The sequence below is a fragment of the Larus michahellis genome, chromosome 4 (assembly GCF_964199755.1).
Source record: "Larus michahellis chromosome 4, bLarMic1.1, whole genome shotgun sequence".
In the NCBI taxonomy this organism is placed as follows: domain Eukaryota; kingdom Metazoa; phylum Chordata; class Aves; order Charadriiformes; family Laridae; genus Larus; species Larus michahellis.
In genome coordinates this window covers 63225504-63247428 of record NC_133899.1, presented here as the reverse complement: position 1 = coordinate 63247428, position 21925 = coordinate 63225504, and the positions used below count along the sequence as shown (strand labels likewise).

The window sequence follows — 21925 nt, the reverse complement described above, 5'->3', positions numbered from 1 at the left end:
AACACTGGTTCTGGGATTAAGGTAACTAATGGTAGAGACAGTTGTTGAATGAGTAACACTTTATTGTGTTGACCTTTGTTTCTCAGCATGAACAAGTAGTACTGGATGGCAGTGGTGTGTTTTGTACCCTGTACTGTCTTTCATTGATGTTGTAAGACATTCTGCAGTGATAACATAGGAGAGAAGGAGAAGAAGAATGTGTAACACTTGAAATTCCTTGTTCGGAAACCTTTATTTAATGACAAATAAATCAAAATGCTTCTGTGGAAAATCTAAATAAAATGAATTTTGGAAGAGCAAATTCATTTGGCAAGTGGTTATCTCAAAAATTGTTTCTCAATTGCAAAAGTATGCGGAAATAAATTCTGAAATTATAGAAGAGTTGTGATAGGACTACGGAAAGAATGACTTAGAGATGTTAAAACATTGAGACTCCTTCACTTGAAAGTGTAAACCATGAGTAGAAATGAGATGCAGTTTCAAAGTATAATAAGTGGTATAGTTACGCCAGTGCAAATAGTCAAGACCAAAAGGAAACTAAATTAAAAGTAAGTAATTTAAAATTCATTGAATCAGTATAAAAAAAATAGTAACAGAATTTAATGTATGAAAACGTTTGAATAGGGAAAATCCGTAACTAGAAACATTAAAAGCAATAACCAGGGGTACCAGTTCTGGCCACATTTCCTACCTAATGCGCTCAGCAAGTATTCAACACCAGACACTTATACGACACGTATATATTCCATGTTCTAGTGCACGTGTATCAGTTCTGCCTATTCACTTTCGGAAATCTCATTCCAGGCTAAATCATCCTGCCCTCTTCGTCTAGTTCATTCTTTCGCGGTGAAGCAAAGCTGCTTTTTCTATACTAGTTTGGTGCGTTGGAGGACACTGCTCTGCAGTGGCAATTCCTGTATTCCTTTAAAAATTGTCCTAGTCGTACTTCGTGTTCTCTAATATGACCTGGAAAAAGATTACAATTTTTAGAAACTTGATTTTCGACTTTACCTTTCTATCAAGTGTAATAATTTTTTGCAGGGATCTCATTAATATGAGCTTGCGATGTATTTCACATCTCCATGTGTGTTTGCGTACCACCAAACGTGATGTCCTGTCCTGAGGGACACATTCTTCTGGACCCCGTGCTGTGCACTGCGACTGACCGACACATCAGCGTCAGGAGCAGCCAGGGGCTTCCTAGGATGGACATGCAGCACAGTGTGACCCAGCGGCAGAGTCAAACGACCCTGTCCCCAGACCTGCCTGACTCTCAGCTTTCATTTCAGCCCAGGGACGCCGGGGATGCTCTGGCAGCCCTGCTTGCAGCCTGGGGGCTGACCCCTCTTCCGTCCGGGGCTCCAGGGGCTCTGACACTCGGCAGCAGGACTGAGTGTCTGGGGTAGCACTACACCGTCTGCCTCCAAGCTGACTCTGGAGCGCACAAATTCTAAAGCCTGAGGCAGGTATAAATTAACACTGCACTCATCTGCCAAAAAGTTACCCCAGGGCTTGGGGTTAGCCTGGAAACTTCTGGTTTATGGTCGTAGTAAAGGCAGACCTGTTAGCGAGGTGGCAACAGAGCTTCGATGGGCCATGATCCCAGGAAAGATGCCACCCGATGGACTATTAAAAAAAATACATACCCCTATGATTCCAGGGTCCCTACAACAGGCATATTTTTTGAAAAACAGGTGAGGAGCTCTGAATTGTGCCAGGATCGCACACCGGAGTGGCACTGGAGTCCTGCCTGGGAATCCACACGCATTCATCACCCCCCAAGGACAAAACCATGCAGGCTCCCTGCCAGACGTTTCCATGTCATCTGAAAATTTCTGACCAGCTTCTAAAAATACATCACAATTCTTCTTTTAAAATACAAAATATTTCATTTATGTCTGTTCTTTTTAACAAAAAATAACTGACCAGAAGAGACTAGAAGTTTTCCACATGTCAGACATTATAGACTTCATTCTTTAATTGGATTGTGATCTCCAAGATTACGATTGCTGAATATGTTTAATTTTTATAAAATATTATATACAGTCTCTTGTTCTAAGGAAGATACATAGCAACTGTGGAGCTACTACAGCCCATCACCAAGTGGTGTAATTTTGTTGTTGAGATCCTGCTGGCTGGTTTCAGCGTGCCATTTTTTTTGTTTGAGCTATGCTAATCAGAGCAAATAGAGAAGATGCCATTGGGTAACAAACACTCTTTCCTCAGATTGGCATATTTTACCAAAGGCTCAGCCCTCAGCAAAAGCCGTTTCCTTCCTTAGAGTGGTGTGATTGTGGCTGCTGCTGTTTTATCTAGGTACTCAGTTTGCCCTGTCAAAATATCTGGCAAGTTCACGTTCCCATGTTTAAGAACCTGATTTAGTGTAGTGGATGTGTACTTTTAAAAAAAAAAAAAGAGATTTACCTGCGCTTAATCACAGAATATAATTCAGTTCCCTCTGTATTTTTTGCTTTGTGCCGACTCTGTTCAATAGAGTGACACCTGCTATATAGCTATTGAGTAAACCAGATTTCTGTGACACCAGAACAGGTTGAGGGAACTGTCAATGCTAAGCTCAATGATATTGAAGGGCTTATTGACCCCATGATGCTAAGATTCTGAGCTTTAAATTGTACTGATGTCTTGGGTTTGGTTTCTCTCCATCTTCTTTTTTTCTTCCTACTAAAAATAGTACCTCGGTATAGTAAACCTGATAAAGATGAGGCCTCTCTACAGTAGTCGTAGTATTTTCCTTATAATAAAAGCATCATCAGGCTTTTTGATCCCAGCAATCATTCCTTCTATTTTCAAGCCTGTGTTCGGAATAATTCTGCTGCCTCGCTCCTAAAGGAAGTGGGGATGCCAGCTGACAGGCAGGGAAGCAGGGAACGTAGAGGTAACGATACTCCAGCCTTGCAGAAGAGAAACTCCAATTCAGCAGCCTGCAACTTAATCTCTTCTGCTGCTTGTTTGCCGTGTAACTTCGAACTGAGAATCTTTTTTGACCCTGTATTACCCCTTCACACAGGAGAACGATGGAGCTTTTCTCACTGTAGAAGAGTTTCTTGATGATGGTGGTTCAAGTTTGTGATTGGAAGCGAGGTTGAAATACAGAAACGAGGGCCGTATGTCCGGCAGGGCTCGCAAGAATTTCGCATTATGCCTACTCCACTCCAAACTTAGGAATTTATTTTTTTTTTCCACTCCAAATCAGAGCAAAACCTCCAAACTTAACTGAAATTTTCCAAAAATTTCATATTGGAACAACTGAAGCTGAAACTTTTGTTCTCAAATTAACCCCTTGGGTGATGGTAGGCTGGGGATCCTCAGCTCTTTGAGGCAGTAAATTGTGTGGACAGCTAGAGACCCAAACAGGTCAATTTTCTACATTAAATGAAATTGGCCCACTGACAGAAATAGAGTATGATTGTCCAATTAAAAAGCATCCTGTGCGTACACACAAGGGGACAAAATTAAATTTTAATCCTGACATTGCCTAGTTTTTGAATGTTTGACGTCACAACTTTATTTTCTTGTGACAACATTTTCCTTGTGTAATTCCTTCCATTTTTGTTTTGAGGCATAGGGCAAAAGAGGAAGATTCTGTAATAGCGATTGACAGCCACGTGATTCATAAGCAAAACTGTAACCTCTAGATGCACCACCAGCTCCTGCAGACCGAGATAGGGCAATAATTGGTAGTAATGGTAAAACTGCCTTTGTCTCAATCTCCACTAGTGGAAAGACTGGGAATTTTGCCGGTGGGTTTCACAGATACTAGTTGACAGAGAGGAACAATACGTTTCCAGCCAGGTTCTGAAGAGCATTCTTCACAGGACGTGGGCTCTGCTGCTCTTTTGACATAAACTGTGTTGTTTCTCATGGCTGTCTCTTGGTTCTTTCTCCCCTACCCAGTTCCAGTCTCATTGGTCTTTAGGCCACTCACTGTCTCTTCCTCACCTTCTCCTCTTGCTTTGCAGCTGCTTTTGCAGTCTTTCCCTCTGCATCCGCTTCTCACTTCGTTTCCTCATTTCCCAAAATTAGCAAGAGACTTAATTCCTTGACTCTAGCAAAGCTCTGCTGAGCATGACGGACAACTTGGCTGGGTTTGGATGGAATTTGTAAGAGTTGCAAAGGGCACAAGCTGTACAAAAATGATTGCCCTCTTCCCTGGAGGTCAGGCGGGGAAGGTGAAGTACCTTAAAAGACCGTCAAAATTTACCAACGTGCACAAATGATATTTTCCTCTGTGGTCCTTCTCAGAGGTGGCACTCAGGAGAACGTTGATCCAGGCAGCAAGGTGTGATAAAGGTAGACATACTGAGAGTAGTCTTACCATGCGGCACCCTGTCTGAAACGTCAGCACCCTGTCAGGCTTCTGCTCGGTGAATTTTTCACCTCTTTGAAAGTCAGAACTGACGAGCGAGATGAGTCATGCCAGCGCCTGCGTTACGGTCCCTCCACCTCACCTCACTTCTACCTCCGCCTGTGTGCAGTTGGGATTCCTCTTTGCATCTAAATAGTTAATTTCTGAGTCGACTAACCAACATACTATTGTCAGAAGATCATAAAATTTTCAAATGGAGTGTGAAAATGTCGCATTTCAACTTTGTTGATCCACCCCCTTGTTCAGAAGCGATTGAAACGGCTTTACATTATGGCCCCAAAATATCATAGCTCATCAGGCTATGATATTTGTCATTTGTCAAGCCTAAGAGATGAAAAATATGGATCACTTCCTGACATTTTTCAACCTCTTAAAAACCCTAACACATCTGTTTTATTGATTTTATGGAACTTTCTGGTTGTAGGTCAATTGTTAATAAAACCTTCTTATTTAACCCTATTTTTAGATTTTGGATGACTAAATATTTCATTGCGTAGAGAGATAAAGATAATAACATTTTACACTGAGGATTTTAAAACTGTGGAGGGGAAACGAAACCTGCAAAATTTCTATATACCACATTTAATATCCACATGTGTGTATGTGCGTATGTATGTATATATTGATATATAGCCTTATCTAAAATCCAAAGAATTTGAGTTACTAATCAGCCGGTTGATTGCTGTCAGACTTTAAAATATATTTTAAGTGCCATTATTCTTCACTTTTCTGGTGTGATATGTTCAGATGTGAATATCACTTTACATGACTTCTGTTCTTCAATAGCTCTAAGTCAGTAAGTCAGTTTCCTAAAAAAAAAAAAAAAAAAAAAGCCGGGGGCGGGGGGAGGAACTGCACGTGAATCTGTGCTTTTGTCTGCAGGAATTGGAGACAAAATTTTAAGATAGGACTAGAATAATACCTTAATTGAAATAACGGGGTGTTTGAATGTTTTCTTTATCCAACCTGTGACGAAATTTCACACTAGAGTTTGACACTTCGATGCAGACTGACTAGCTTAAATACTCCATTTTTTTTTTCTTCTTTACGTGATTTCAGGAGTCTCATGTTGCGACTGGCTATAATTTTAGCATACTTAATACTGTGAGACAACTGGGGAGCAGAAGCCATATATCAAGTTGCCATTTGTTTTTCCCTCTCGATTGTGTGTATGTGTGTGACTATTGAACTGTTTTCACAGACTCTAAACGAGCGTTTCAGACAATGTTTAGGATGTATCTCAGTTGCTGTGAATAAGGTTGCTGGATCTCTATAATGTTATAGAATTCTTTTCTTTCTCTCTCTCTTCCTTTTTTTTTTCTTGTAATGCTTAGTTGGTAAGTATGACGCCGGATTTCAGAGCTGTTGCTTCATTGCACATAACTAACTCATCACTCTCTTTAACCTGTAGCATGAGCAGCAATTGCATAATGAAATTCGAAATTCCGTTTTCTGTGCTCATCTGTTAATACCCTTCAATCTCTGCGGTTCGTGTCTCATGTCTCACACCTGTTATCTTTTATCTTTTCTTCCCCTCCCTCCCCCCTCCCCTTCCTCACTTCTTTCCACTCCTCCTTCCTCATCACTTCTTCATTCTCAACAAAGAAAGAAATGCTGTGATATTTCTTCTCCTTCCAAAACCTCCACTAGAAAGCATTGGCCACATCAAGGTAAAGGGCAAAGGCTTGAAACGGAAGGTCTTTCACGCTAGCTGTGAATGGTATGCTGTGCAAAACAACAACGGTTATTTTCTGTTCTCTAACTTCCACCATTTGAAATGCTTTAATTCCTTGTAAAATTAGAACAAGATAGAATTTCAGAAAATGAGAGTGCATGTTTCCCTGCCTGCCTTTTTCTGTAAGGCACAGTCAGTCGGGCATTATCATGCTTTCCCAGATTGTTTGGCAATGAAGTACCTGGTTCATGAACAGAATTACTGTCACCAGCTGGGGAACAAATAACAGCCCTTTCTCCTCCCTGTCACTTTGATGGGTCGTGTCAGTTTGGAAAAGATAGAAAGCACCGTGCCGTCTCTCTGGAGCAGGCAGGTGATGGACCAGGCGAGGAGGACGGCCAGGTCGCTAAATCGCTGAGGTTTATGACAATATGTTTTAAATGTACTTGTAGAGTTCTTACCTGATGACCTCATTTTATTTTAGAGGAGTCTTTAAAAAAAAAAAAAAAACAAAATCATGATCAGTTTGGAATGTTCTTTGCACCCCTTATATATAAAATGTATACTGAGGGAGAGAGATCTTCAGTTCTGATTATTGCATCGTTATCTTAAAGAATTGCCAGTAATAGCATGATGTGGAAGAAATAGCAAGTGATATTCTGGCTTACTGGAGTCAGCAGGGGTTTCCCCATTGGCTTCTGCAGGACTAAGCTTCTGTCCGTAATTTCTACGGGTCAGAAGCGATCAGTGGCGACAGAGGTAATTGAGTTCAATCGGGCTGTCAGGCTCTGTAAACGGCTAATTAAAATGCAGTTTAGTTCTGTGGCTGGGAGTTCATAGTGTTAATTTTCCGTAACATGGGAAGGAGAACGTAATTTTGATCTCATATTTTCTCCTTTTCCTTTTGTATCTCTGTGGAAGAAGATTTGGAGACGGGCCCTTAGTAAGGGGAGAGCCTTGTCCTCTCGCGGTGAGGACTCGGGGCCCACTGAGGCATCGCTCTGGGCACTGGGCTAATGAACTACATACCGCTATCTCAAATTCATCTTGTTCCTTTTACAAAGAAACGTTAACGTATGGTGCATCCAGTTAGTATGATCTGTTCAAGCTTCTGCCTTGCGGGCCCTGTAGGAATTTGCCTTTTGAAGCACCGACTAAAGTTGGGATGGGAGAAGATGTTTTTACTCTCCCTGTTGGCCCCCGATTCACTCCACCTCTTCAGCTGCATTCCTAGAGCTCCCTTCATGCGCAACGAGCTGTTAACCTTCATGTTCTCATTAAAGACCGGTTTCTTCTGGGTTGTGGTTTGAATAACGACTCCCCATCCCCGTGAGGGAAGTGGAGCTGCTTGTTCTCCCGGTTAGCGGGAGAAGGTCGCCCACTTCAGTGCTGCCTCAGTTGCCGAGGGCCAAGGGGGTTCTGCAGTCCCATAGCTCAGTGGTTTCTGGCATCATCTTTTCTCTAGAGGTGGGTTTGTGGCAGCTGCTAGCTCCACGTGCAGTACCGTCACCCACAGCTGGTAAAGGGCTAGGAGATGCTGTGGGAGTGAGAGCAGCACTGAAATTCCTCTCTGCCCCTTGTCAATAGATTCCCTCGCTGCGATCGCGGGAGGCTGGCACTGACCCGTCTGGTTCTTGCTGTCCTCTGCAGGCTTCTGCCCAGAGACTCAGCCGGGAGAAACTCCAGCAGCAGCAACAGCACAGGTGGATGGAACAGACTTAGCCTCTCCAATGTCTCCTCGGACTAGCAAGAGCCGCATGTCCATGAAGCTGCGCCGCTCCTCTGGCTCGGCCAACAAGTCCTAAGTGGCGCGACGCCCGCAGCTTTCTGGTGAACGGCGATCGGCCACCCTTCCCGCAGCCACTCACCGCTTCCCATTAAAGGATAATGTCTCTAATGTGTGTGTGCCCCTTCCCTGCCTACCCCTGTTCTGTATGTTTATTTTAAACAGTGACACTGGAATTTTACTTTAATATTTTAGATTTTGGTTTTTTTATCAAACTCTGGGCTGCCTTTTTTTTTTCTTTTTTCTTTTTTTTTTTTCAGTGCAGTTTGTCCTCTGCATCTTTTACCTTCCTGGATGATTACAACATCTTAACAGTAGTCATTTTTTAACTCTGGTTGATCTTGAGTCATACGGAATTGGAGACTGCGGTTTGGTTACACTATATTTATTTTGCCCCATTGCAATTTTCTCTGTAACAAAGAAAGAAATATGTACAACTTGAAAATGAATGTACAATTTTAAATTGAAGTTGCATTTGTAAAGTCTTTGTCCGATGTCACAATGTTAATGCACAGGACGTGTACAGATTATTTATGTTAAGAATAAAATAGTTCAACGGCCTTTCAAGCATTAGAGAGTCCAAACGAAGTAACTTGCTCGTAGCACCAGCTCTTCCTTCACAAAGCAACATATCGTTTCATAACTGTGCAAGTGATGCCAGGAAAAAAAAACCAACAACAAACAAACACTGCTGAAATTCTACTTATGCTTGGCTTCCAAATATTTTTATAATGTTTTCTTTTCCAAGTGGTATCAATGGTAAATGCCATCGAGTTTCATGGGTTTTAGCCTTTATCACGGGGCTGTTGGGTCTAAATGTATATTCTTGTTTCTTACATTTAAAAAAAAAAAAAACCCACACAAAAAAAAAGCACTTTCCTGATAGAAATTCATTGCTCTGATGATGTGTACTAGGGAAGAAAAGGGAACATGCTCGAGGAGCCCGGCCTGAAACGCTGACGATTCCAACCTTCTGCAGATTAGTACACGCGTTCCACCCACCCAGAGATATTTTCCTACAGAAGATGAAATGCTCACATTTTGAGTCTGGCAAACAACAAAATGCTGTTAACAAAATGTAGCATGGCATCGGTACTAACTGCATGTGTAAATATATCATATGGGCAACAATAAAAAGATAAATTATGTATTGTCGTTCATGTAGTATCTACAAATTTGTAATGGCTGAAGAGAAGACATCCTATTTAATAATACAATAAAATTATTCTTACCACCTTTTGTATATTAGTCATTCACCTCAGTGATTAGATTCTTAATGCCAATTTATGGAAGAACAGCATATTACGCATGGAGCAGTGAAGTGCGATACACAGCTTAGTTTTCCATTTGTATTAACAAGTACACATGAGTTCTCAGGAGCTCTTTCCCAGCCCATTGCAAGAATGCCATACTGAGAGATTTCCCCCAAATTTAATAAATACAATACGCGTAGCTCTGCAGGTAACGCAAAGAACGGGACGTTCCCTCCTGCGGGCTGCTTGTTTGAGTGCTAATTGTAGGAGCAGTTAATAATCATCAGGTTTCTGTGGTCCGGAGCCCTCCATCTTTGACTGTACAAGTGGAGAAGGGAGAGCGATGATTTAAAAAAGCATAGCGACCTTCTCCAGGAGAGAATTCATTTAATGGCATAAACTGGCATTTTTATTGAAGTGTCAGTTACCAACAAATGATGGAAAAATGCACAACTTAAAATTACATGCTTTATTTCTGGCATATGAGAAGAGCAAGCTGCGAGTTTAGCCTCCTTTCTCAGACAGCAAATGTTGGCTGCTTTAGGTTATATTGTATTAATTCATTAGCCCGGGTCCTGGAACTAAAACGAGAAAGTCCGTGAAGCACATTTAAAATAAAGCACTTAGCGCTTGCATTCAGCCTTTGGGCATAATACATGTGAATCTTTTGTTGCTTTTAACAAAATATAAAACTACAGAAATAATTGCTTTAGAGGATGCTAATCAAAAGATTGAAGTATTTTGCATGCTCATTTCAGAGAGAATCTTAGAACAAAGACTGTGGCTGGAATCAGTTCGGTTCTTCAGCAATCACCAGCTGACCCACTTTGCCCTGCTGAATTCGAGGAAGGTGTGAGCTTTGTTTTTAAATCCTTTATTGAACTTTTCCTTATTTTTGGCCTCATCTGCTATCACATTTAGAAATGAGCACTCGTGCATGGAAAAAATGAAATAAATAAATAAATAAATAAATAAATAAAAATCCCGGCTGAAATGTCAGTAGCTGGTAAATGCGACAGTATTTCAAAGCATTTGGCCAGACCACCATTAAAAGCCAGGGAATACACACCGTGGGTTGCTTTCCTAAGGTAGGTCTGGTTAGGGAGAAGGAAGGTAGCCTGTCATCTGCGCTTCAGCAACATACCGAAAGACTTCCGTGTTCTAATTTCAACTGCTCACAAGACTCGGAGGAGCTCATGTCAACAGCGCGGCTCACGGGGTAGAAGGGCCGGAGGCCGGACAGGGACCCTCTGCCTGCCCACGGCACCGGGGCTGGCAGGGCCACACGCTGTGTGGCCCAGAGAGGCCCAACTGCGCTTCTTGCTGTTGTCCTGCCACACTAACAAACCACGAAGAGCGCAGGGTTTGGACCGGGCAGCTGCCGGAGATGTGCATTTTGCCTACTACACGGTCGCTAGAGTACAGAAACACCGAGTAAGCGGGAGATGCGTACTTAGCTATCGAAGACCAACACCTCGTTATCTTAATTAAGCAGACAGCACGATTAATTTTCCATACGTTTTGCTAGCTATTATATGACTTTGACATTGACTCAATATGAACATTTACCTTCTCGACTATCTTAGTACAGAGTACAGCAAACAAAACACCTCACAATAAATTAAGTGTTGAAGCTCGGGGGCTAAGGCTATTAAAACAAGGTCACTAGATCAAGGCTCCTTTTCTCACGAAAAATAATTCCTCTCTTTAAATATCGTATGTACAGCTGTACTTCTGCCCCGGGACCGAGAGCGGCTACGGAAGATGTACCCTCAGCGGCCCGACGCCCGCCTCCCCGGCGTTGTCCGCATCCCGGCAGATGCTGGCAGGGCCCGGCTCCCCGCCTGCTCCCGTCAGCCCAGGGCCGTACCCACCCCACGGGGCCGTTCCGCGCCCCCCGCCAGCCCTCCTCCGGCCGCCCCGGCGGGCAGCCGAGGGGCCGCGCTGTGCCTCCCCCGCTCCCTCCCTCCCCGGCGGGGCTCGGCACCGACGCCGCCGGCCGGAGCAGCGGAGGCGGCGGTACCGCCCCGTCGGCTAAACCTTCTGCCGTGCGGGTACGGGAGAGCAGTTTCGCTGCCCACCGGCCGGAGAGGCGGGGGGGGAATCCGCGGGCGGCTCCTCCGCCTTCGTAGCCGTGAGTACCGCGACTTTCCATAGGAATTACAGCGTGGACAGGACTGGCTCGGCTGGCCCGGGCTCCCGGAGCAATCCCATCGTGGGGTGCCGCGGGCCTAGCAGCCGGGCCGGACGGGCACCTGGAGCAGCAGGACCTGCCTGCCCTCCGGCGGGTGGCACTTGCTGGCGTGTCGCGCCAGCCCGGGCGCGCTGAAGAAGGTGGCGGGACAGTGCTTGCAGGGGAAGCCCTGCCGCTCGCCGCCCGCCGCGCCGCCCTCGGGGGGCCCGGCGGGCGGCGGCGGCGGCGGCGGCAGCAGCAGCTCCTCCCGCACGGCGTGCCACAGCCGGTGCTTGTCCCTGATGTCCGCCGAGGGGAAGCGGGCGCCGCAGAGGTGGCAGGCGAAGGCGAGCTGCCCGCGCTCCGGCGGGCCGTAGGCGGCGGGCCGCGCCGCCCCGTGCGTGCCCAGGTGCTTGCGGAGGTAGGCCTGCCGCCGGAACCGCTTCTGGCAGCAGGGGCAGGCGAACGCCTCCCCGCCGGGGCCGGCGGCGGCAGCGGGGCCGGCAGCGGGGCCGGGGCCGGGGGGGGCCGGGGCGCCGCCGGCGCTGTCCGCGCCGCCGCGGTGCTGACGGGGCGGCGGCGGCGCGGCGGGGCCGCGGGGCCGCCGCTCGGGGCTGTTCTCCTTGCCCGGCGGGGCGGCGGCGGCGGAGCCGTCGGCGCTGGGGCCGGGCCGCGGCTTGTGCCAGCGGCGGTGGGAGGCCAGGTTGGCGGGGCAGCTGAAGATCTTGTGGCACTCGGGGCAGCGGTACTCGACGCGCACGATGCGGGAGCAGCGGTGCTGGGCCAGCGCCAGCGGGTCCGCGTACTGCTCCTTGCACAGCTGGCAGATGAACTCGCCCAGCGGCGTGCGCCCCGCCGGCGGCCCCGGCCCCGGCCGGCCCTCGGGCCCCTCCTCCTTGATGCGCAGCCCCAGCACGGGCGAGGTGGTCACCTCGTCGGCGAAGCTCAGCTTCCGCGTCGCCTTGGCCTTCTTGGCCGGCGCCTTGGCCCGCGACGGCCGCTTCAGCGCGGGCACCGGTGGCGGCGGGGCGGGCAGCGGCGTGCGGGGCTGCAGCAGCAGCTTCTCGGCGGGCGGGAAGGAGGCGGCCAGGGGGAAGGACTCGGCGGAGGCGGGGGAGCTGAGGCACCGCTCGAAAAGAGCCGCCCGCGGCCCCGCCGCGCTGCAGGGCCCCGCCGCCCCCCAGGCGGCCGGCCCCTCCGGCGGGGCGAGCCCGGGGCCGCCGCAGCCGCCGCCGGGGGGCCACGTCGCGGGGCAGGCGGCGGCGGCGCCCTCCTCCTCCTCGCCCTCCTCCTCCTCCTCCGCCCCCTGCCTGGCGGCGGGGCTGCCCCCGGCGGCGGGCGGCGGGGGCGGCGGCGGCGGGGCGGGCGGCGGGTCCCGGTCCGCGTCCCGCTCCCGCGGGCGCGCCCGGTAGGAGCCGCCGGGGCGCCGGCTGCGCTTGACGAGGAAGCCGCGCGGCATGGCGGGGCGGGGCGGCGGGAGCGCGGCGACACCGGCCCCGCCGGCCTTTATACCCCCGCCGCCCGCTCTCGCCCGGGCGTCATCCTCCCCCCGGCGGCGGCGGCGGCCAATGAGGAGTTGGGGCCGGCGCTGGCGGCGGCGGCGGGAGGCGGTGGCGGCCGGGCCGGGCCGGGCCGGGGCTCCCCGGCTGCAGGGGCGGGCGCGCTGAGGATGCGGGGACGGGCGGGGGGTCCCCGGGAGCGCAGCCGGGGGGAGCGGCGCCCTGCGGGACGGGAAGCGGGAGCGTGGGTCGGTGGGGAGGGAGATTCCCCAGCGCCGGGGCTTGGCCGAGGCGCCGGGCAGGGTCCCGGCAGGAGATGCTGCTGCTGGGGGGTGTTTGTGCCGGGAGCCTCCATCCGCCCCCGCGCCGGGCCGGGCCGGGCCGCTCTTCTTTCCTCTGAAGGCAGCGATTGCTGGGAGCCTGCGCCGCCCTCCAGCACCGCCGCAGCCGGAGAGTTTTCCCATAAGCAGCCAGAAAGAGCTTGTGTTAAAGTGCGGTCCCAAGGCAAGAGCAGGATTGCCGCTGCCGCTCAGAATGCGCGGTCTCGGATGGGTGTCACGGCTGTGACTGCGGTCCCCCGGCCGCTTCACCCGTGGGTGAGCCCGGGGGAGGCGAGACTGAGTCGTGGTGCGACAAACTGCGAAGGAGCCAAATCCTGCCCCCCTCCATCCTCCCCAGCTGCAGTTCCCGGCCCGTTTGTGGATGCCCTGCGCCGAGTGGCAGCTTGTGCGTCCCCGAAGCGGGGCCCTGGTTGTGTTTGCTGAACCGGGCATCGCCTTTCTAGAAATGCTGCTGTTTCGGTGGGCAGGGGGCTGCGCTTGCAGGGGGTTGCCAGCAGCCCCTCCGTCCCCACCGCGCGTTTACCAGCATCTCCTAAATTGCTCACTCATTGATCCGAGCCCGGTTTTGAAGTCAGGACGGTCCGATCCCACCCGGAGACCCACTTGCTCGCAGTATACACAAGATGGCGTGCCATTGAAGATGAACGCGCTAAAGCCTCGCTCCATCCCTGGCCCAGGGACAGGCATCCCTTGCACACGGTGGTGCGGTCGGACTCACCGTGTTGGCAGCATCTCCAAGCAGGAGAAATTAGAGAGTACCGGGAGAAAGGGAGAACCCGCACCTCTAGATCGAGGGGCTTTCCAGAAGTGGCAAGAGAGACTGGAAGCCATCGTGCACCAACAGAACTTGTCCCCACCTGCTCCAAACGCGCAGCCACTTGTCTGTGTAAGTGCTCTGATTATATTTGCTTCGCAAAGTCTTAATCGTGTTTTACATTACTCTCCCGTTTTCCTCCATTTTCATGGTCGCACTGAATTTTGGATTAGATTACGGACTCTGCAGGCTAGAGATCACCCTTTGTTAGTACAAACCGCTGTAATTGGGACCGATGAGCCACGCTGCAGCGCAGTCAGGTCACTCCACTGACTGCCTGCGTGATTTTTGCCTAATATTTGGGTTGGCCTTTGTAACTGGGTCCTCCCAACTACATTTCTTACTGAATAACTGGATCTCTGGTTACAGATCCTCTCTTCTATACTGTTCCTCCAAGCGATACGTAAATAGTTACTTGAGTTTCCCCTTGTAAGCAATGTTCCCATTAATGTTTCATTCGCTTATGTCACAGAAGCAGTCTGTGGTAGGAATGTCCAGCTCAGCTTCTGTCCTAAGGGGCAAGGAACCCAATGATGCCTTTTCCTAGGTGGGAGCAGCGGGAGGTGAAGTGCCAGTTGGAAAGCAGGCGCACTGAGTGCATTTACTGGGACTCCAAACATTTTTCTGGTTAAAGCTGTAGGCTGTAGTTGCATCAGGGAGTTTCCTCAGGCCCCCAGTGTCCTGGGTCTGGGATGGCCCAGCGGTGAGAGGGACTGCGGGGAGGTAGCTTAGAGTCTCCCCTCCCGAAGTCGCAGAGGCAGAATCACTGCTCCCCCTCCCCACCCGCTGCTCCTTCTGCTGCACTTCTCAGCTCTTCCCTGGGATTCGGTGGTCGTTTGTGTCCCCACCACGCTCCACAGCGTGCTCACAGCGCAGCCTTCTTGTTGCCTTCTCCCTCTGCCTCCAGTTTATTATCAGTTCTGGGACCCCAAACCACAGAACCCATTGTCCCATCATTGGTCTTGGGGCAGCACGTGCCAGCGCCCGCGGATCTTTGACACAAAGACTGGCAAAATTATCTTGGGATTGAAATTCTTGCAGCCACCTTGTGCTTCGTTTGCCTCAGTAACTATACTGTTTTCTCCAGGCTGCCCCTGCCCCAGTGCTGGCTCCCAGTGCCCTGGCTCCCACTTGCAGGGTCATTACAGATGATTTCCCTTCCCTCCCCACAGTCACAAGTGAGTTGAACCCCGGTGACTGGCGTTACACCTGCCTCTCGCACCTTCTGAGCTTTCCAAGCTGCCACATGGGTTTGTCTTCTGGCCTGCAGCTTTTACTCCTTCCAAAAAATTTATAATTAGAAAATTCAGATCACATGTAAGGATGCACAGATTATGTATAAGGATGTATTTTATGCAAACACACTCACATGCCTGAAATCCTGTGGAAATTTTCTGGATTATTTTTTTTCCTCTCACTTATTACATTCCATTAGTCCCATCACATACCTGAGAGTGCAGCACTTAACCCACCTGAACGTCATACAACACGGAAACTTTATTCAGGGTCGAGCCTTTCCTGAGCAAGGAACTGAACAATGTCATTGCTCCTGACCATATGCTGCGTTCCTGCAGTCTGATGAAATCAGGTTAGACTTGATCAAACATATTGTCTGCTTATGTATGAGAGTCATCCTTAGATTAACCAAAGGGTTAATCCCATGGTAAATAGGAAACCAAACTTCTAGTGGAAAAATGCAGTAGCTGGTGAGCAGAAAGGACACAGACACTCCTGGGGAACAGGTAGGGGTGACAACAAGAGGACACAGTTCCTCCTCTTATGTCCTCAGACCATTCCCTCTTTTCTGGTATGTTAGGGAATGGAAATGGGAGCAGTATGGCACTGCTCTGCCTCCCTTTTGGCAGAAACTTCCCGTTTCCTGGGAAGGGAACTTTACCCTTTTCCGTAACTCTGCTGCTAAAATAAGCCTGGGAGACCTGTTCAAGCCTTACCACGATTCAGCAATTAGACTCAATGATGACTCAGTCAAGACCCATCAAGACCAGGTTGGATGGGGCTTTGAGCAGCCTGGTCTAGTGGGAGGTGTCCCTGCCCATGGCAGGGGGGTTGGAACTAGATTATCTTTAAGGTCCCTTCCAACCCGAACCATTCTATGATTCTATGATTCTGTGGCTGGATCTACCTCTTGAGGACCTTCCAAAGTGAGGACAGGCTTCAGGTTCCTGTAGATACTTTCCTTTGTTGGAGCGTAGACCTCCTGGTGCCTTCTGGGGGATGTTCCTTCCGATTGCCTGGGAGGCTCCAGAGTGCGGCACCAGCAGCTCCTGACCCAGGTCCTCCTCCATCCCAGCGTCCCCGTGCCAGCCAGGGACTCCGATTTCCGTCTGCGAGGTAGGAATCCCATTGCTCCCAGCCCCAGCCGTATCTCCAGCAGAGCCTGGAGGCCAGCGCTGGCTCCTTGCCTGACACCTGGGATCCCGTGTGGATGCTGGAGAGAAGGTGTGACATGGTCCCCGAATAAAACGTCGTTAAGCAAGCAGGCAGCTGCATTTTTTGTTTCTGAACATCTTGGGGCATAAACAGCAAGAGGAATGTATGACAGCAATCCCGGCTGGGAGGGAGAAGGTCTTGGGTGAGGTCTGGTTCTCAGAGAAAAGCCTAAAAACTCTTCTGGGGGCTGAGGGGGCAGAAAGAAAAAGAGAAATGCCTTTGGCCACTTAATAAAAGAAAAAATAACCACAACTTTAAAAAATAAGAGTTAAAAATAAAATAGAAAAGAACTATAAGCAAAGGATTAAAGAGCATTTCTCTCCTTCATGTTTCCCCTCCCCACCACAAAAAAAATTGTTGTGGTCGAGTTTTTTATATTTCAGAATTTCAAATAAAGTTGACTTTTAAATCTTCCCCCAACATCTGGTTTGTAATTAAAGGAGCAGTAAATAGGAGGGAGACAGAAGCCGCCTCAGAAGCCTGTCCTTGATACATGACTCCCCAGCAATATAGCTAGATGAGCGATACCACCCCCAGGCTCCGTCACTTACACAAACAAAATCCAGGCTGGTTTTGGTGGCAGCACAAGCCATTTCATCTTCCCCCTAGAAGGAGGCTGCCAATTATCTTGCTGCAGTTGGGGATTTGACGCTGGTGACAGACATTGAAGGAAATATCTGCATTATGAGGATATGGATTGTCTAATATAACTGACCTTGCTAGTATCTTAATTGTGTTTTGTTTTACCTGAGGACCATCTGCCTCGAGGGGAAAACCATGCTAACAGCTGCTGTGTTTTCTTCATTGCTCAAATATTAACAAGAAGCTTTCCATAAGAGAAGGTAGGAAACATCGTGAAGGTACTCGGGCTGGAGGGATTTGAAGGGATTTTAAGACACTATGAAAACATTCAGCCTTCCTCTTTTCTGTAAATGAAGTGATGCTGTCAGTGTTGCCACGCTGCCATCACTAAGCTGATGTTGGGAGGACAGTGACGCCGCAGCTCCCGTCCCTGCTCCGTAAGGGAGCAGACTGGGGAGGAACCTCGGCAGTGTGAGGGACAAATCAGCGCTCCCACACATTGGCTCTTCCCCACCTCCATCCGCGTTAGCCCGTCGTGAGGACACCAGGTCCTCTCCAGGGAGCAGCCCAGCATTCCCAAACTGGTACAAGTCACCCGAGAGCCTCGATGGCACCGTTATGACTTTTGTTATTTCATTACAGATTTCAGCTGGATTTCAGCTCGTACCCCACAGGCTGAAGCCATTTGCCATGACAAATTTGCCTGTAATGGAGTTATTTATTGATCTCACCATGTCATAAATAGGAAGCTTTGGCTTCCTTCGGCATGAGATACTCAGCAGTCTGTTTCCTACAAACATCATTATATGTTGTAATTCACTGAAAAAGATACTCCTTGTACAGAAAGGTCATGGTTATTAATTATATGAATAGCAACAGTGGCTTTCAGCAAGGCCGAGCCCCAGCTGCGCTGCGCGCAGATGGACATGCAGATAGGGGGGCAGTTCTGCATGCGGAGAGAGCAACAACCCAAGAGACAGGAAGACGAGAGAGCAGGAGGATGGGAGAAAGGAAGCTCCTGAGCCGTGCCTATGCTGCGTCCTGGGCTGGGAAGCAAAGTCCAGGCAGGACTCCATCCAGGAGGCTTTTGGAGAGCAGAGAGCAGGACCAGGTGAATCACAGCCACAAATACTCTGTTATGGCCACACTTCATCCTGCTGTCGTGCTGGCGCTGGAGCACATCTGATCCTGTGGGACTCGGCGCAGGGAGCTAAGACCTCAGGAAAATAAGTACCTTCTTCTTCTTTTCCTCCCCCAAGAATTTTTCACACCCCCTGTGCCAAGGACAGCTTCCTCCATGAAATTCCTCTGACTCAGAGGGGCAACAAGCAATTCCCCAGGGCTGTTGCCCAAGACCTTTCTCACGTCCCCACTCCATGGTACCCAGTCTACTTCTCCCTTCATTTTCTTCAGGTCCCACCAAATTCCCGGTTCCCTGTCGCTGCAGGTAGCTGCTGCTGGGAGGATGTTATTGCAGCTTTGCTCACCTATGCAAAAGAATAGCAGGAACAGAGGAACAAGGTGCAGGTACATCCTGGCCGCTGCAAAGCAGGTGTCAGTGTAGCAGCCATTGTCACCAGCACCAGTTGCAAAGGGGCAGATGGAGCACGGGAGGTGGTGAGAAGGAAAAACAGTGGCAGGGAATGGGAGGAGGGGAGCAAACCAACACAGAAAGCTGGGCAGAGCAGCACCCTAAAGAAAAAAGCAGGAAAACTGCATTACAAGGAATAAAGCAGCAAGGAGGGCGACGGCTCCCAGAAGGAGATGGCGCTTCATCTCCGTGCGGGGAATATGAAGAAGAAGGGCAAAGGAAAGGCAGTGCTGAGCCAGACACCTGCTGCTCTTTTTAGAAAGCGTGTCTCCAGCTGCTGAGGTCGGTCACCCTGCTCACCTCCAAAGTGAGACCTGGCAAAGGCCCGTCATGCACAACGCTTCGGGGGGGCCAGGCTGCAGCGCTGGCTCTCCTAGGCACATCAGGCTGGAGGCTCTGCCCCTCTGTGGTGGGTCAACACCCATGGACAACCCCAGGGGGCAACGACAAAACGCTCTGCTCACCGGCGAGGTCGGAAAAGGGAAAATGTGGCAATGCCTCAGGATGGTTCACAGCCAAAGCTCCTCTTCAGCTGTGCTCTCCTCCCCAGGAGCCGCCGCTGGCCACAGAGGGCCAGGGCAGGGGTGGCTGGAGGGTGTCTCCAGCAGAGCCCAGGGGTGAGAGCAGCACCAAGCCAAAATCATTACCTTTTGCAGACCAAAAAAATCACGCGTGAACTTCGTTGTTCTTGAAAATATTTTTTCTGGATAGGAATTAGCGCTGTTTACTCCGAAGTCAGACAAAACACAGGGGACTCACAGCCAGCATCGGGCTCCGAGTACTGCAAACATAAGTGATCCCTAGCAGTTGCTGTACAGGATTCTTCAAATACATCTGGTTTGCTTCTTTCGTGACATTTGATTAACGTCTTGTTATCTTCACTATTAATTAAAGTGCTCAGAGGAAAGGCCCAAATTTCACTTCCCCTCCCAAGTTCACCGGCTCCATCCTCCTCCTCCTCCTCCAAATATGTTTTGCTATAAATTACTGGCACTGTTTCTGTTGATAGTCAACATAATCAAACATTTGTAAGCATGCTGTCTCTTCAATCTGTTCAGTTGATGCACTTTACCTGATCTTTCATTAAAGTAATCAAAACACTTGCTGTGCCGCGTCTAATGAATGTTGCATGTATGATTAAGTACTTTCATTCATATTGCAAGTTTGATTTAATGTAATCTGCCTTTCAGACAGCCATTAGCCTAGCTCCTGCGTGAATTCGATTAATTGGCTGAATTCTTCCAGATGTCCATTAAGTATTACAGGAATTTGTATGTAAAAACAGCAGGGACCGTCTAGCAGAGGAGCAAACAATGATATGTTATATTGCTGCCATGACTTACAAAAAGCTGGATTCATTTTCATTAATAAAACATCTGTACTCCTGCACAGCTATGCATCAAGATGCATTTATTTTATATGTTTATTTCTCTTATGACTATAAATAGACAGTTAAACAGAAGCACAGTATGTTCAGTTGGGAGACACACAAGCAGAACCGTATCAGAGATGAAAATAGCAATAAAGAATAGCAGAGTTAGTTAGGACTTAAAATAAGCACTGGGCATTGTAGCAAACAAGCAAACTCCTAGCATTTCTATGCTAGGAGTGTTTCTTGAGGCTAGAAGTATTTCTTAGCATAGAGGCATTTTCCCTCAGACAGTCATGAATGTGCAAAAGGGTCAGCTCTCGGGTTGAAATGTGCTGTGCCCGGTTTAGGTTTACAAGGCTCCTCACACCTTTAAGTGGGAGCACAAATGCAGTTTGGTGTTTCTCAATGATATGGGGTAAAGAGAAAAAAAAGTCATTAAAATAAGCAAGTTTATCTTAATTCTCAAAATGGGGATTTTCTTTCTTTTTTTTTTTTTTTTTTTTTTTTTTAAATAAAGTCGCACTCAGAAAGGAATCACTTCTCCCTAAAAAGCAAAGGCCAGAAGCCAGTTTGGATTTTGGTGCCTGCCGTACCCAGCCCATGCAGGGGATGGTGGTGTTTTGGGGGACGGGGAGGACCGCCTCCACACGCAGATGTAGCTCCCTTAACTTTCCACTGACCTTCCTAGGTCCGAGAGCTCCTTTCGAAGGGCCAAGTGAGACCTCAGGGCCTCCTTACCCCTTTCGTCCCCTCTGCCCCCTGCCAATACCCTCCTTATCCTTGGGGAACGAGCCCATGGGGCGGCCCGGAGAAGCCTGGCAGGGGTCTGGTGCTGACCCTGCAGCCTCGGGCTCAGCACAGCTCCGTTTTCCTCAACGTCTGCTGCTCGTCTCCTCAGATCCGCGGAGCTGGTGGGCTCTACCTGACACCACGTCTGTGGCGCTGGGCTGTGCTGAGTCAGAGGCTGAGGAAGGGAGCGGAGACGCAGCGGTTCCAGCTCTTCCCGGCCATGCTCGGGCAGGCGGCTCCAGCTCCCCCGGGAACAGCCAAATCCAGCTCTTCCCTCTCCTCCCCGGCTCGGCCTTTCCCTGGCTGCTGCTCAGCCTTAAATGTGTGTTTGGTCCTCGATGTACCGCTCCCACGCGGGGGAAATTATTGCCGCTTTCCACCCCGTCGGGGTTTCACTGACCCCCCCCCCACTCCCCGTCCAAATTAGCAGGAGCTGGTACAAGCCAGCTCATTTTCAAAAGCTGTTTAATAGATGCTCGACTTACAGGAGACATCTAAAACAGTATTGTGTGGCAAAACCCGGGCTGTACAACAAAAGGAATTGGGGTTTGCTAAACCGTAACTCCCGTTTTCTTCCAACAGAGTCAGAACGCTGGCTAACTGCTTGCTTGTTTATTTACACGTTCTCTTTTGGTTTCATTTCTTTCTCTATTTCTTGCTTTTGTTGCTGTGTTCTCTATTACCCCCCTATAGCAAACGTGCCCATAAAAATCCTGCATTATTATATTATCTAATTGTATTATCTTACATTGTATTATCGATATTGTCTGTATTCCGCTATGAAAAACACTTTAAGACAAATTTTCCACCACAGTTGTGCTGCGAGACCTTGCTTCGGTACCCGCGTAACCTCATCGAAGTATGGCCCCCGTCATACTGGATCTTTACGCTAACCCATTGCGCGGGTCTCCTGAAATGCAGCAAAGCAAACCCAGCCTTTGCCAGTTTCCAGTGCTGTGTGTTTTTCAAGGCAAATGTGGACAAGTCGCATCTTCTTTTGAAGCCCGAGAGACTGAAAAATTAAATCAGGGGGCTTTGTTATTGATGTTTTTCTAATACAAATGTTTTGAAATCCCTGCCTTTCATGTGTCTCTTACAAATAAGCAGAAATGTGTGATGAATCATCTTCGCTTTTAATTCCTTTAATAGATTCTTATCTCACCCACTAACGTCTAAACAATTTTTGTTTCTGTAACAATCCCTTCCTCAGTG

General features: G+C 49.0%; 2 protein-coding genes across 16 annotated transcripts in view; one reads left to right on the top strand and one right to left on the bottom strand.

Annotated features, from left to right (window-relative positions):
• Positions 1-9082, top strand: part of RALGAPA1 (Ral GTPase activating protein catalytic subunit alpha 1) — a 134789-nt gene extending 125707 nt beyond the window's left edge. For 7 of the 15 annotated variants that reach the window (XM_074585179.1, XM_074585176.1, XM_074585167.1 and 4 more), the window contains 2 exons: positions 5993-6107; positions 7713-9082. In XM_074585179.1, coding sequence (XP_074441280.1) covers positions 5993-6107; positions 7713-7809 — 212 coding nt within the window. In that variant the 3' untranslated portion in view covers positions 7810-9082. Of the gene's footprint in view, positions 1-5992; positions 6108-7649 lie in introns of all 15 variants that reach the window. The other 8 variants (XM_074585178.1, XM_074585175.1, XM_074585173.1 and 5 more) reach the window with 3 other exon arrangements.
• A 2250-nt stretch (positions 9083-11332) lies between these two features.
• On the bottom strand, positions 11333-12733 carry INSM2 (INSM transcriptional repressor 2). The gene has a single exon (XM_074582437.1). The coding sequence runs from the start codon at positions 12731-12733 to the stop codon at positions 11333-11335; it is 1401 nt and encodes a 466-aa protein (XP_074438538.1).
• Positions 12734-21925: the final 9192 nt, after the last annotated feature.